This window comes from Aethalodelphis obliquidens, unplaced genomic scaffold (genome assembly GCF_003676395.1).
Source record: "Aethalodelphis obliquidens isolate GAN/ISIS:26980383/991018 unplaced genomic scaffold, ASM367639v1 scaffold68, whole genome shotgun sequence".
NCBI classification, from domain to species: Eukaryota; Metazoa; Chordata; class Mammalia; order Artiodactyla; family Delphinidae; genus Aethalodelphis; species Aethalodelphis obliquidens.
The window spans coordinates 2,548,165-2,563,033 of record NW_020838012.1 but is presented as its reverse complement, the minus strand read 5'-3'; the positions used below and the strand labels follow the sequence as shown (position 1 = coordinate 2,563,033).

Here is a 14,869-nt window from a genome sequence, read left to right as displayed (position 1 = left end):
GAAAGAAAGAAAGAAAGAAAGAAAGAAAGAAAGAAAGAAGATAAAATTTAAAAATTATTTAAAAAATAATTATTAAGAAAAAAAATTAAAAGAAAACAAAAAAACGGACGGATAGAACCCTAGGACAAATGGTGGAAGCAAAGCTATACAGACAAAATCTCACACAGAAGCATACACATACACACTCACAAAAAGAGGAAAGGGGGGAAAAATAATAGATCTTGCTCTCAAAGTCCACCTCCTCAGTTTGGGATGATTCGTTGTCTATTCATGTATTTCACAGATGCAGGGTACATCAAGTTGATTGTGGAGCTTTAATCCGCTGCTTCTGAGGCTGCTGGGAGAGATTTCCCTTTCTCTTATTTGTTCGCACAGTTCCTGGGGATCAGCTTTGGATTTGGCCCTGCCTCTGCGTGTAGGTCGCTGGAGGGCGTCTCTTTTTCGTTCAGACAGGATGGGGTTAAAGGAGGAGCTGCTTCGGGGACTCTGGCTCACTCAGGCTGTGGGGAAGGAGGGGTATGGATGCAGCGCAAGCCTGCAGCAGCAGAGGCCAGCGGGACGTTTCACCAGCCTGAGGCGCGCCGTGCGTTCTCCCAGGGAAATTGTCCCTGGATCCCGGGACCCTGGCAGTGGCGGGCTGCACAGGCTCCCTGGAAGAGGGGTGTGGATAGTGACCTGTGCTCACACACAGGCTTCTTGGTGGCGGCAGCAGCAGCCTTAGCGTCTTTTAGCCGTGGCTCGCGCCCGTCTCTGGAGCTCCTTTAAGCAGCGCTCTTAATCCCTTCTCCTCACGCACCAGGAAACAAAGAGGGAAGAAAAATTCTCTTGCCTCTTCGTCAGGTCCAGACTTTTCCCCGGACTCCCTCCCGGCTAGCCGTGGCGCACTAACCCCCTGCAGGCTGTGTTCATGCCGCCAAATCCAGTCCTCTGCCTGCACTCCGACCGAGGCCTAAACCTCAGCTCCCAGCCCCGCCCGCCCTGGTGGGTGAGCAGACAAGCCTCTCGGGCTGGTGAGTGCCGGTCGGCACCGATCCTCTGTGAGGTAATCTTTCCGCTTTGCCCTCTGCACCCCTGTTGCTGGGCTCTCCTCCACGGCTCCGAAGCTTTTCCCCTCCACCACCCACAGTCTCCTCCCGTGAAGAGGCTCCTAGTGTGTGGAAACCTTTCCTCTTTCATAGCTCCCTCCCACTGGTGCAGGTCCCATCCGTATTCTTTTGTCTCTGTTTTTTCTTTTGCCCTACCCAGGTACATGGGGACTTTCTTGCCTTTTGGGAGGTCTGAGGTCTTCTGCCAGCGTTCAGTAGGTGTTCTGTAGGAGGAGTTCCACGTGTAGATGTATTTCTGGTGTATCAGAAAAAGAAGAGGTGGGTGAGCGATCAGCCTCTCCAGCCTCACATGCAGGGCACTATACGAAGGTTCAGCTTTGGTTTCATTCCACTCAGACAAGCAAAGCTGAGACGCATTGAGACAGCTTTGAATCTTCCAGCAGCAGCATTCTATGACATCCTCACAGGCATTTTTCATAAGCAAAAAGATTACATTATGAAACACATGGAGACTTTTTTAGTCCAAAGCCATTTTCAAAGCATTTGTCATGTTTCTGGGGTTCAGTCCTTTTTTTTTTTTCTTGCCTACAACCACACAGGGACCAATTATACATATTGAGGATAGTTTGACATAATCAAGGATGAGTTCAGCAGCCTCTTATTTCCTCGAGGTAGCAATGCTTGTTGGTTGATGCAGTTGAGAAAAATGTTGCCATGATCTCTAGGAGTCTTCAAAGCTGCACTACTTCTTGAGAGAAAAATCTGCTAGTGTTGGAGGGTCTCCTGCAGAGGCAGGGGTGGCTGTGGCTCACGGTGGGGACAAGGACACTGGCAGCAGAAGTTCTGGGAAGTACACCTTGGCGTAAGCCCTCCCAGCATCCGTCATTAGCCGCACCAAAGAGCCCAGGTAGGCTCCAGTGATGGGTTGCCTCAGGCCAAACAACCAACAGGAAGGGAACCCCTCCCTTTTCATACTATATTCTTTACTCAGTTCTATGAGTGATCATCATTCTGTCCAGAACAAAGATAAATGAAGATTAATAGTAGGTATATATTGTTACTTATATAAAATAAGAAGAAAGGCACATTTTTGTGGGGTGGGAGGCATTTAGAAAAGTTCAAGGACTTTTCTGGCCCTGTTTTTCTCATGATGTCTTATATCTATTAATCTTGATATGGCACCATGGTTCTTTTCTAGCATTTATCAGTTACATAAAAGGATTTATTACTATAAATAACTGTCAGAAAATAGTACTCTAAATATGTAGACATGTCTTTGTTATATTTGTTATTTGACTAAATTATTTGTGATGCCTAAGTGCCACATTAAAGTCACTTATTGATTAAACTAAAAGAGATCTGCTAAAAGTGAAGCAATTGTAATCTTTATTGTAGTCATACTTATATCAAAGAGTCTGGGAATAAAGTCTACAGTATATCTTGTTTGGTTTTGTTTTATTTCAGTGATAGGAAATGATGGATTTTATATGATACTGAAAGGCCTAGCTTGACCACGAACACAGATATATAAAAATCTGATTGAAGAAAATGAGTCTACAACCTCTTTCATACCTCAGAATTTCCACAGCTTTGTTTTCAGTGAAGACTTCAGAAACTCTATACTGGCAGAGACGCACATACCTTCAATGGACCCAATGGCAAGAAAGGAATATTTGCTTTCTCAATAAGCAACAATGTATCATTATTGTAACATTTTATCTCTTCCAGATATTTAAATCTAAATATATCACTCAGTGTGTCCTGAAATATTCAAGATAATACAGCTTTTAAAAATAAGAATTATACTGTTAACACAACTTGAAATGTGTTTAAAACAATTTAATGAGGGATACCTTCCAAAGCATATTGCCCACTGGCTGGTGTTTTGTGGTATGTTTGACTACTGAGACAAGGCCAATGTAGTTGGATGACTGAATGTAGAAGGAGGGTTATTTTGAGATAAGGGAGAGGGAACATGTGATTTGAGAAAGGGAACACAAAGGACAGATCATGAATGGCCTTTTAAATCAAGTTAAGAATGTATGCTTATGCTGTTTATCTCAAGGACAATGCTAAGGTAATCAAGGTGTTGATTCTGTTACAATCAGAAAGTCTCGCTTGAAGAAAATCCTTTGCCTATATGTGTTTCAAAACTATCAGCTGGTACAAAAAAATAAAGTTTAATATCTTTCTGGATGTCTAGATACCCCACATGAGGGTCAGGTCTGGTTCAACTAGAATTGTGGCTAAAAAAGCCAATTTTGGATTTAGGGTGGTCAAGATGTTCAGAGGAGAAAAGAGCCAAAGAAACAATTAAAACCAAATTATTTAGCACCATGGATTGAAGTCAGGAAAACTTAAAATATTCTCAGATTCAAGAAGAATGAATATGGATAAAGCCAATAAAAACAAACAAGGATAAAAAATGAGTCAAGAACATAAAAGTATATTGTTGATCACACATGAATGGGTAATGTTTCTAATCTATCTTGATAGGGATAGAAAAGAACACACTCACCACTCAGTGGCCACATACCATGTACCCAATACATTTTCAATCTTCTTTAGAAAAAAATACCACCTCTGGCAGAGCAGCTATAATTAGGGCTATTTCTTTGTTGACTGTATAGTAATCCACTCCAATCTTTTAGGATCTAGTTGTTTGCTTTTAAGGACAAAACTCATGAATTAAATGAGAATAAGATGGGACTACCACCTCTGAATCCCGAATTAGGTTTATGAGGGCAGCACTAATCTCTGTCATTCTACCTGGGATGTAGTATTATTTTTGTTCCAGCCTTACTGATGTATAATTTACAAATAAAATTTGTATATATTTAAGTTATACATCTTGATATTTTGATATATGTATACATTGTGAAATGATCACCACAATCTAATTAACATATCCTTCATATCACATAGTTAGATTTTTGTATGTTTGTGGTGAGAACACTTAAAATGTATTCTCCTAGCAAAGTTCAAGTATACAACACAGTGTTGTTGACTATAGTCACCATGCTATACATTAGATCTCTAAGACTTACTTGTCTTGCATACTGGAAACTTTGTACCCTTTGACCGATATCTCTCCATTTTCCCCACACCTGACCCCTTGTCACCAACATTCTACTCTATTCTTCAATGAGTTTGACTATTTTAGATTACACATATAAGTGAGATCATATAATATTTGTCTTTGTATGTTAGGCTTATTTCACTTAGCATAATGTCCTCCAGGTTCATTTGTGTTGTCACAAATGGTAGGATTTCCTTCTCTTTCAGACTGAATAATATCCCATTGTTTGTATGTATATCATATCTTCTATCTCCATTTATCCATGGATAAACATGTAGGTTGTTTCCATATCTTGGTTATTGTGAATAATGATGCAATAAACATGGAAATGTAGATATCTCTTCAATATCCTGTTCTTATTTCTTTAGATGACTACACAGAATTGGTATTGCTGAATCATATGGTAGTTAGTTCTGTTTTTAATTTTTTGGGAGAGGGTAGCTCCATACTGTTTTCATAATGGCTGTACCAATTTACATGTCCACCAACAGTGTACAAGGATCACCTTTCCACCACATCTTCTCCAACATTTATCTTTTCTTTTCGATAATAACCATTATAACAGGTGTAAGGTGATATCTCATTGTGGCTTTGATTTTCATTTCCTTGATGATTAGCAATGTTGAGCACCTTTTCATGCACCTGTTGGTCAGTTTTATGTCTTCCTTTGAGAAATGTCTATTTAGGTCCTTTTCCCATTTTTAAAATTGGGTTATTTGTGCAATTTCTGCATGTGGTTATCTGGTTTTCCAAGCACTATTTATTAAAGAGACTATTTTTCCCTATTGAGTTTTCTTGGCACCTTTGTCAAATATATGTTGACTGTATGTGATGGCATTTATTTCTGAGCTCTCTTTTCTGTTCCATTAGTATGTCTATTTTTATGCTAACACCATACTGTTTTGATTACTATATCTTTGTAGTATATTTTGAAATCAAGACCTGTGATGCATCTACCTTTGTTCTTTATTCTCAGGTTTGCTTTGGCAATTCAGGATCTTTTGTGGTTCCATACAAATTTTAGGATTGCTTTATTTCTGTGAAAAATGCCATTGGAGTTTTGATAGGGATTACATTGGGTTTGGATTATATGGCTTTGGATACTACAGACATATTAATAATATTAATTGCTCCAATCCATGAACATGGGATATCTTTCAATTTGTTTGTATCTTCTTCAATTTCTTTCATAAAAATCTTGCAGTTTTCATGATACAGATATTTCAATTACTTGGTTGAAACATTTAATTATTTATATTTTTGATGCTATTGTGAATGGGATACTTTATTACTTTTGCAGAAGTTTTGTTGGTATACAGAAATGCCACTGATTTCTGTATGTTGATTTTATATCCTGAAACTTTATTTAATTCATTGATTATTTCCAACAGCTTTTTGGATTTTCTGCATATAAGATCACATCACCTGCAAATAATAAAAATTTTACTGTGTCCTTTCTGATTTGTCTTGACTATATCTAACTAGGACTTCCAGTACTATGTTGAAAAATAGTGGTGAGAGTTGCACCCTTGTCTTTCTGCTGATCTTAGAAAAAAGCTTTTGATCTTTCACTGTTGAGTAGGATGATAGTTATGTCTTTGTGGTATATGGCCTTTCTTATGTTGAGGCATGTTCCTTCTATACCCAATTTGTTGAAGGTTTTATCAAGAAAGGCTGTTATATTTTGTCAGATTTTTTTTTCTGTATATATTGAGATGATTATGTGATTTTTATTCTTTCATTCTGTGAATGTGGTGTATCGCATTTATTGATTGCATATGTTGAACCATCCTTGCATCCCAGGGATAAACCCCACATGGTCATGGTATATAATTCTTTTAATATGTTGTTGAATTTGAGTTGGTAGCATGTACATTTTAACTATATTAATTTTTCCTATCTATGAACACAGAAGGTCTCCATTTATCTGTGTTTAATTTATTCATTACTGTTTTATAGTTTTCAGAATATATGTCTTTCACCTATTTGGTTAAATTTATTCCTAAGTATTTTATTATTTTTGTTGTTCTTGTAAATGGGATTCTTTTCTCAATTTCTTTTTTGTGTAGTTTGTTCTTGTGTATAGAAAAACCACTGAGTTTGTATGTTGATTTTATATTCTGCAACTTTACTGGATTTATTTATTATTTCTAACATTTTCTTTGTGGAGTTTTTGGGGTTTTTTACACATAAGATCATGTCATGTGCAAACAGGTAATTTTACTTCTTCCTTCTGATTTGGATATCTTTTCTTTCTTTCTTTCCTTCTTCTGCTTCTCTTTCTTTTCCTCCTTCTTTTTGTACACTTGCTCTGTCTAGAATTTCAGTACTATTTTGAAGAGAAGTGGAAAGAGTGGGCATCCCTGCCTTGTGCTGGATCTTAGAGGAAAAGCTTTTAGGTATTACCACATCAATTATGACATTTATTGTGGGCTTTTAAAAATTGTATTCCAACACTCTATTTTTATTTGTGGATAGTTATTAAACTGTTACTTTTGTGAGGGATGAGGGCTGGGTCAGAACTTCTAATCTTCCATCTTGCTGATGTCTGTGATATTGTTTTGTTTTACTATCTTGGCTAAGGTGGAGGAGGGTAGGGAGAGAGCAATTTCAGAGGTCTCCACTTGATCTTCCTTTCTGATTGTTTTTACCACAAAGGCCTAGAAACAAGTGTGGGGCCTCTGTCAAGTATCCATTCAAATTACATGTTTAAAATCCATGGAAAATGCCATGAGGTGGGTCTATGAAACCAGTAGAGCTACTGTGAACCAGACATGGGACAAACTCAATTTTTTTAATGCATTCATATATTTTCTCACTGAAAAGTGGCAATTATACTTTATGTCCTAGGTTTTAAAGTCTCTATCCCAAATTTCAGGGTTCAGTAGAATATTTTCTGTGGTTGTAAGTGCAAAGTTATTTGGAGCTATGGTATCCTTATAATTACTGAGTCCAATCCTCAACATTTCTGACTTCCGACTATAGGAAATTTTCTTTATATGCTGCCATGGAGTTCTTGAATTACATCACTTTAAGCTGATGACTGATTTTCCTTAAACTTTCATTGTTTCTCCCCATTGTATTGATATTGTTATTGTATAACAAGATTGTATATTGTTATTCTTTTTTATAGTTCTTAATACTCATTCTCCAACACCTGCCTCAAAGGTCTGAGATACTGTAGCTTTCTGAGCATTCTCTTCTGACAATACCCCATGCCTGTTCAACACCATTAAAAGTTTTATCACTGCCACAGCATGCCAGGAACTATCAGTGCTGCAGTGATGCATTTTTATTGCAAGCTGGATGATAACAAGTTCACAGCTCTAAATCATTCTCTTCCCTAGTTCTGATAGAATATTTTGAAAAAATAATAGACATAAAAGCAGACAATCTTGTTAACTGTCAGCAATTCTAGGGCTTTTGTTCTTAAGTCTACTGAAGGACAAGTATGTGATTATTGCCTACAGTTTATTTTGGATTGCTAAAAACATAAATTATCCTTGTTGAATCTGTCCCCTATAGGAAATGTGTTATATTTTAAGACATGCTACTCTTTGTCTAATTTTATTACCTGACTTTTCTGTGTATTTATTTTTAAAATAAAACATTAAATATTATTAACGCTTAGGAGAGTTTTTGTGGTTTTTCGCAAAGGGTTATGTTTTATTTTTCCGCCATCTATTTGGCTTCTTTGCCATTATTTGCTTTTTTATTGTGTTGTATCAGAGAATCAAACTACAAAGAAGAAAAAAAAAAGTAATACCATCTTCATTCTTCAATTTAACCCTCTAATATATTTTGTAAATATGTGGGTATTATCTGAACATAATGAAAATAAAGTGAAAAACATACAGTCTAAGGATCAAATACATTTTTCATGAGATGCAAATATCTGCTATATTTACTCCCTGCTACAGATGTAAACTGGACTAAAAAACTTGGTGCAGTACAAATAACAAGAAGTTTTGTTTTTGCTTTTCTTGATATTGATTTATATATTAAAGCAAAATGTTTTTATTACATTGTTTTATATAAGGAAAAGAGAGAAAAATTATTCATTCCTTTACAAGATCATCAACAATGATTCTAACGAGTCTTAAAATCTTTAATTCATTTTTTAATTAGCCTCACAATTTTTCAAAGAACCAATCATAAAGAAAATCAAATTTCTTTAGAGTCAGCTCAGTATGGTTTGGTATATGCTAACACACACAAACACATACACACACACACTGTATTTTGTACTTTATACTGTATTTTGTACTTTATATACTCCTATATTTGATATATTATATATTTTACTATGCTGCTATCTTTTATTAAAATGTATTTTTTACATGATAACATTTAGCAACATTATACAAGCAATTTTAAGTGGAAGTTCTTCAATAATTATTAAGATAACTTTATAGCTTATTAGTAGAAGTTTTCTTTGAAAATAAACATTTGAAGCCATGTGGAAAGAAAATTATTTGATAAATTTATATTGAACAATTTGGACTTAGTAGGGTGAATTTATAAAATATCTTTATCATTTTTTTTAATACCAAAGCTTTCAAACAAGCTATGTAGTATTATTATTCCATGTTCCCTGGATGAAATCTCAGTCAGATCCTAGTTATTAACAAGTAGCTTAATCTTTTTAGGTATTAAAAATTTCAGTCAAAAAAAAAATTCCAGTCCTGTCTTCATATCAAAATTTCAAATTCTCATGCTTGACAGCACAGCTTGTACCTTATTGTGCCATAATTCTGCAGTGGGAAAAGGAGTTCACATCAGTTTATTATGCTTTTCTTACTCTGCATCCTCTTCTGTTCACTTGCTGTTCTTTCTTGCTCCTCTCAGAGGATCAGGAAGGAAGGGAGGGTGGATATTAGAGGTAAAATTTTATGCTTACCTTCTGTGATTTGGCTCTAAATGCAATCTTTTATATTGTCCTTCCTTCCGTAACTCCCTTGAATGGTATTGCCTCCTGTAGTGTGTTATTTAATACTACACCTTTTGTCCCTGGTTTCATGCAGTGGATACCATGGAAGTCTTTCTTTTGGATCAGCTCACCCCTTCTGGCAGATCTCCAGGTTTACTCCCTTTCCAGACAGTTCCACACTAGTTAAATTTTGTCAGTCCACCTGGCTGATGGGAGAGGGAGAGCCACACACTTACTCTATCAATTTCCTGTCTCTTTGTTACTGAACTCAGGTTTGGCTGCTCACCAATCAAAAAACCAATACTCAAGAGACAGGTTTTGGTAGAAATTAAAGGTTGCTTTATTCAGAGTTCCAGCAACCTGGGGCAAGGTAGTTCCGTGTCCCAGACCAACTCCGAAGAGTCTGCTCAGCCATGACTGTTTTTAAAGTATCTCAGTGACTCATCAAGGCAGGAGGTTGTATTCTGCATTATTTTCCATTTATGCAGACTGGCTGACTCCTCATGATCTTTCTTCAGATCTTATCTTGCCCTCATTGTCTGACTGCAGGATTGTGAAGCGGGCTTCTGGGAGTAGAGAGCTAGTCATTCTTTAACTACTTAATTCTACATTCTTACTTCTTTCAATCTAGGAAAAGAATCTACAGGTTAGCAAGGCATCCTGTGCATTCAGTGGAGCATTGGTCAGGAGTTAGGTTAAATTACCTAGTGATCTCATTCCTATAATTAAGTTCTTTTAAAGTCAGAGGGGAAAAATGTAGGCAGACAGGAAATGGGGAAAAGAGATTCTTTCAATCCTCACTTTGAGCTTTGGGGAAAGGGGAAGAAAAGGAAGGAAAATGACTGCAGGACACTGACAACCCTCACTAAACAGACCTCTCTCAATCTTTTCCATCAATTGCCTGACCTCAGCTTATAGTCTCTTGAGATGGAAAATGAGCTAAAGTTTGCAAAACCAATTTTATAATCTCTAAATCACTATGCAAGCAAGCCCTGGAAATTTTAATTTCTAAAACTCTGAAGCAACAGGAAAAGTCACTTTTACAGTAGGAAAACTACACAGAGCACTCTGTTACATAAATATCTATATATCAATCTATCTAATCTTTATATATATATATATACACATATGTATATATATTCTATTTTATATCATTTAAATTTATATAAATGTAAGTTTAACATCTTGGAGTAATTGGAAAAATTGCACTTAATATTCTATGTGTTATGGGTATAACACATCCTATGTAATGTATGTATCCTATGATATAGCTTATATATGTAATACATCTATATGTATGTAATAGGATGTTGTTTGTATACGTATAGAATACACATAACACATAGAATGTAATAGATTATATATATTATTTGTTTCCATGCTAAATCTTACATATAATTTTATTTATTTATTTTTGAAACCACCTAATTTGGGAAAAATTGTGATATTGAAATATACCTCTTTAAACTTGGGTTTTGCCACACAAAAAAATAAGTTTCAACAAGCTAGCTTTAGAAAGAAATTTCTTCTTTTTAGTGTGTGTGTGTGTGTGTGTGTGTGTGTGATGCTACAGAATCAGTTAAATTGACTAGCTTAATAAAATACTATGTAAGAATTTGTGTGTGTGTGTGTTAAGTGCTGTGGTGGGTATACAATATAATCTTGAAATGACTAGAGGTATCAATTTTGAAATTGTCTACATAGAAATGTGATATTAAATCCATAAAACTATAAATAAAGTCTGAGAAAAACAGTATTAAAAAGAAAGCTGAACTCAAGGAGCAAATCTTGAGTAAATTCCACATTTGGGAAAAAGGAAAGTAGTCACCAAAGAGCAAAGGAGAGGAACTAGAATGGCAAGAGCAAGAAGAAAATTTCCCCAAAGGTGAGGTGATTAAATAGTTACTGATATTTTGGGGCCCTTCCTTTTACAATGAGAGCTTTGCATGAAACCCTTTTTTTGCCTGGTTGTATCTTGTGAACCATTGTGAGTATGTGTTATATGACTTGATAACATCCTAGACTGGAGAAAATATGTTTCCTTTGAGCAATATAATATAAAGTTAAAACCTTTAACCTGAGAATTTTTTTGTATTTTACTTTATCAAGTTAGCTCATTAACTTTAGAAATAAAACATGATTGACTTAACTAATTGCTCGTTATCCTTTAGCAGATTGGATCCTTTGTTGCCTTGATGTTTCTTACAAAATTAGTATTTCACAATAATAAAAATAATAAAACATATAATATGTATTCTTTCCCATCCTCCTGCTCTTGTAAATATTGAGACAATTTTATGCTATTCATGTCTCTTACAGAGTTGGCCTTTTGTTTTTGAATTTTGGTAAGGACATCTCCAAACAGGCATAAAAAATCAACACACACACACACACACACACACACACACACACACACACTATTATTTGACAACATTTCGATAGAGGCAGGGCGTCACTGAAATAAAACGTAAAAAATGCTCCTTGTCCTTAATAGGGGACCAGAACTAACTCTTGTTACAAAAATGGGGAAGACAGTCCAGAATTAGATGATTAGGTGGGAGCTGGTCCTGACAAGGTGAACTATGACATTTGGAGAAGAGCAAGTTCATTGTGGGTTAGAACGGCCATGGAGTTAAGAGAAGGCACTGTCTCCTTATTTTATAGAATTCTATAGACTATAGCATACACTGAAGAAGTGGTGAGCTATGTTTGTGCCCTGTCCACACTGTGTGACCATGATAGCCCCATTTTTTTTTTTTTTTTTTCCGGTACGCGGGCCTCTCACTGTTGTGGCCTCTCCCGTTGCGGAGCACAGGCTCCGGACGCACAGGCTCAGTGGCCATGGCTCACGGGTCCAGCCACTCCGCGGCATGTGGGATTTTCCCGGACCGGGGCACGAACCCGTGTTCCCTGCATCGGCAGGCAGACTCTCAACCACTGCGCCTCCAGGGAAGCCCATGATAGCCCCATTTTTGTTTTGCTTTCTTTTGTTTTTTTGCGGTATGCGGGCCTCTCACTGTTGTGGCCTCTCCCATTGCGGAGCACAGGCTCCAGACGCGCAGGCTCAGCGGCCATGGCTCACGGGCCCAGCCGCTCCACGACATGTGGAATCCTCCCGGACCGGGGCACGAGACCGTGTCCCCTGCATCGGCAGGCGGACTCCCAACCACTGCGCCACCAGGAAAGCCCAATAGCCCCATTTTTAAGAGCACAAGTGATGGAGTCAGAGCATACACTTTATAGCTATAGAAACATGAGCAACTTACTAAGACTCTAAGCTGCAGGTCCCTTATCTGTAAAAACTGAGCTAGTAGCAATACCCACCTCATTCATCATTGTTTGTATTAAATGAGACAGATTATATAAAACAGAACAATGCCTAGCATATTGTGAGAGCTCAATTTTTACCTACTGTTATTATTGTTGATGATGTTTTTGTTTTTCATTCCATCCCTTCTACCAATTTTTACTTTCAGGCTCTTATTATTTTTGGTCAATACGTTATGATCACCTCCCATCCTTGTATATAATCTACAGACTTCCTCAGTTCATCCTCCACATTGTCACTACAGTGACTTTTGTAAAAGTCAAATGTGATTATGTAGCTCCCTTGCATAAAATGCTTTACTTATTTCTAGTTCCTTACAAGATAAAATTTAAATTTCTCTGCATTGTTTTCAGGGCACTCCATGAATGAGCTCATCTCTCCAGTGCATGCTTTTTGTTAGCCAGGCAAGACTACATATGGTTCACTGAATGTTTATGTTTTCTCCATGTCTCTACACATCTTGTTTTCTGCGTCTGAAGGTGACAAGCTCCTTTGGGGATTCTTGGAAGTCTCTCATGCATTCTCAAGAAACTAATTAAGCTTCATTTCCTCTGACTAAAGTCTCTCAATCTCCCCTGTGCCCTCATATATTTAGTATATTCCCTTAGGTTGTGCTGTAGTTTTTGTCATGTGACTTACTTTTTTGTTTGTTTGTTTTTAGTTTCTATTTTCATTTGACTATAAACTCATTGAAGTTTATTCTTTATCACACCCCCTGTTCATAGGTATAGTGATTAGTATGATATATAGGTCATTTAAAATAAAGGCATTTTAGATAGCATGACTAAAAGAATGGACAAGCGAAAGAATGGAAATATCCCAAGTAGGAAAAACAATGTGGACAGGAAGAGGTAGTATGGACAGTGAGGAAATGCTCTGGTACACAGGACAGAGAAGGCAGTTATTGGTCACTTAAGCAGGTTCAGGTAAATGGTTTGATTTTAGGCTAGTTGGAAGATTTCATCTTTGATGAAAGCATAGTAAGGAACTATACCAGTCATTTGAAGAGAGCACTAACTTCATGAATTTTAGGAAGATGAATCTGGCAGTTTGTGTTATACTCTTGTGTCTTTTGATTACTGTTGTTTTCAAGAGACTTGATGCATGCCTACAGAAAGCTAGTCTTTGTAAACTTTTGAGCACATTTAATATTTTCATGTCAGAGCCAATGGACTTCTCTACGTATTTAACTACTTTGCTGTATGTCAAAGGATGTACTTTTAAAATTAAACTTTTCCTCTTATTCCAAGGAATGTCTTAATAAATTTTTCACTAAAAATAAACAACCTAACTAATATACACTTGATATTCATAAAACCTAAGATTTCTGGTGAAGTAACCCCTTTGTAGTAGCTTTTGCTACTATTGCACAACACATTTTTTAGTAAAAAAAAAATTGATATTTCCAAGAAACAATCAAGTCATTTTTGGAGGTTCCATGAATTCTTTGCTTGAATATGAAAAAGACAATTCTGTGTTTTAAATATCTACCAGCCTTTTTTTCCCCAAAAGCAAGGGAGTACTATGATATGGTCTACATATGAAAAAGTCATTTTGGCTGTCATACGTAGAATGGAGTGGATCTGGGTATGTGGTTCTGGAGGCAAAACAGAGAAATCAGTGAGGAAGTTCTGGTAATTAAGTACATTAATAACGTTATTTGCCTGGACAGTGTTGCTTTAGTAGATGCTATAGACATAGATGGCCTTGGGATACATTCTGGATGTAGAATTGACAGGACTTGCTTATGGATTAGAAATGAAGGGGGAATTAAAGAGAGGATTCAATGATCATTTCTAAAATTTTGGATAGAGAGAATTGGTGGAGGATAAGACAACTTACTGGGATTGGGAAGACAGGTAGAAGAGGATTTGGGAAAGAACTAATTTGGTCAGTTAGTTTTGAGATTTTGAGATGCCAATTATGTATACAAGTGGACGGTTATGTTAACAACTTGTAATATGAGTCTAGATCTTAAGAGTATCATTTTGTTGCAGTAGTTACCTTTAGTTGCTCAGTAGTAGTCAATTGTATGAATATACTACAACTTATTCATCCATTATTCTGTTTCTAGACATCTCAGTTATTTCCAAAGCAATGAACATTCATGTGCTAGCATTTTTTTGTGATAAATGTTATTTTTCTTGGATAAATATCTAGGAATGAGGTTATTGGTTCATAGAGAAGATACATTTAACTTTTTATGAAATTCCTAAATATTTGTCTAAAGAAGTTGTAACATAAAAAGTATAGTATAACAAATAATATTGTTATTGTTAAATATAAGGCCTAACATGTTGTTATTTATTCATAATGCCAAGTTCAATGAAGGGGGCAATAAGAATGGATAACATATAGAGAAGTGCAATGAAGGGGGCAATAAGAATGGATAACATATAGAGACGTAACTTAGACCTTTGAGGATGATATGGGTTTTTATTTGAAATATTTTTAAATGACAAGACTCGTCTCTAGGATCACAAGCT

General features: G+C 36.4%; 1 protein-coding gene across 1 annotated transcript in view; it reads left to right on the top strand.

Annotated features, from left to right (window-relative positions):
* Nucleotides 1–14,869, top strand: part of CNBD1 (cyclic nucleotide binding domain containing 1) — a 387,744-nt gene that overhangs the window by 284,121 nt on the left and 88,754 nt on the right. The window contains 1 exon segment of the mRNA XM_027089778.1: nt 2,511–2,704. Within this exon segment, the coding sequence (XP_026945579.1) occupies nt 2,511–2,704 (194 nt within the window).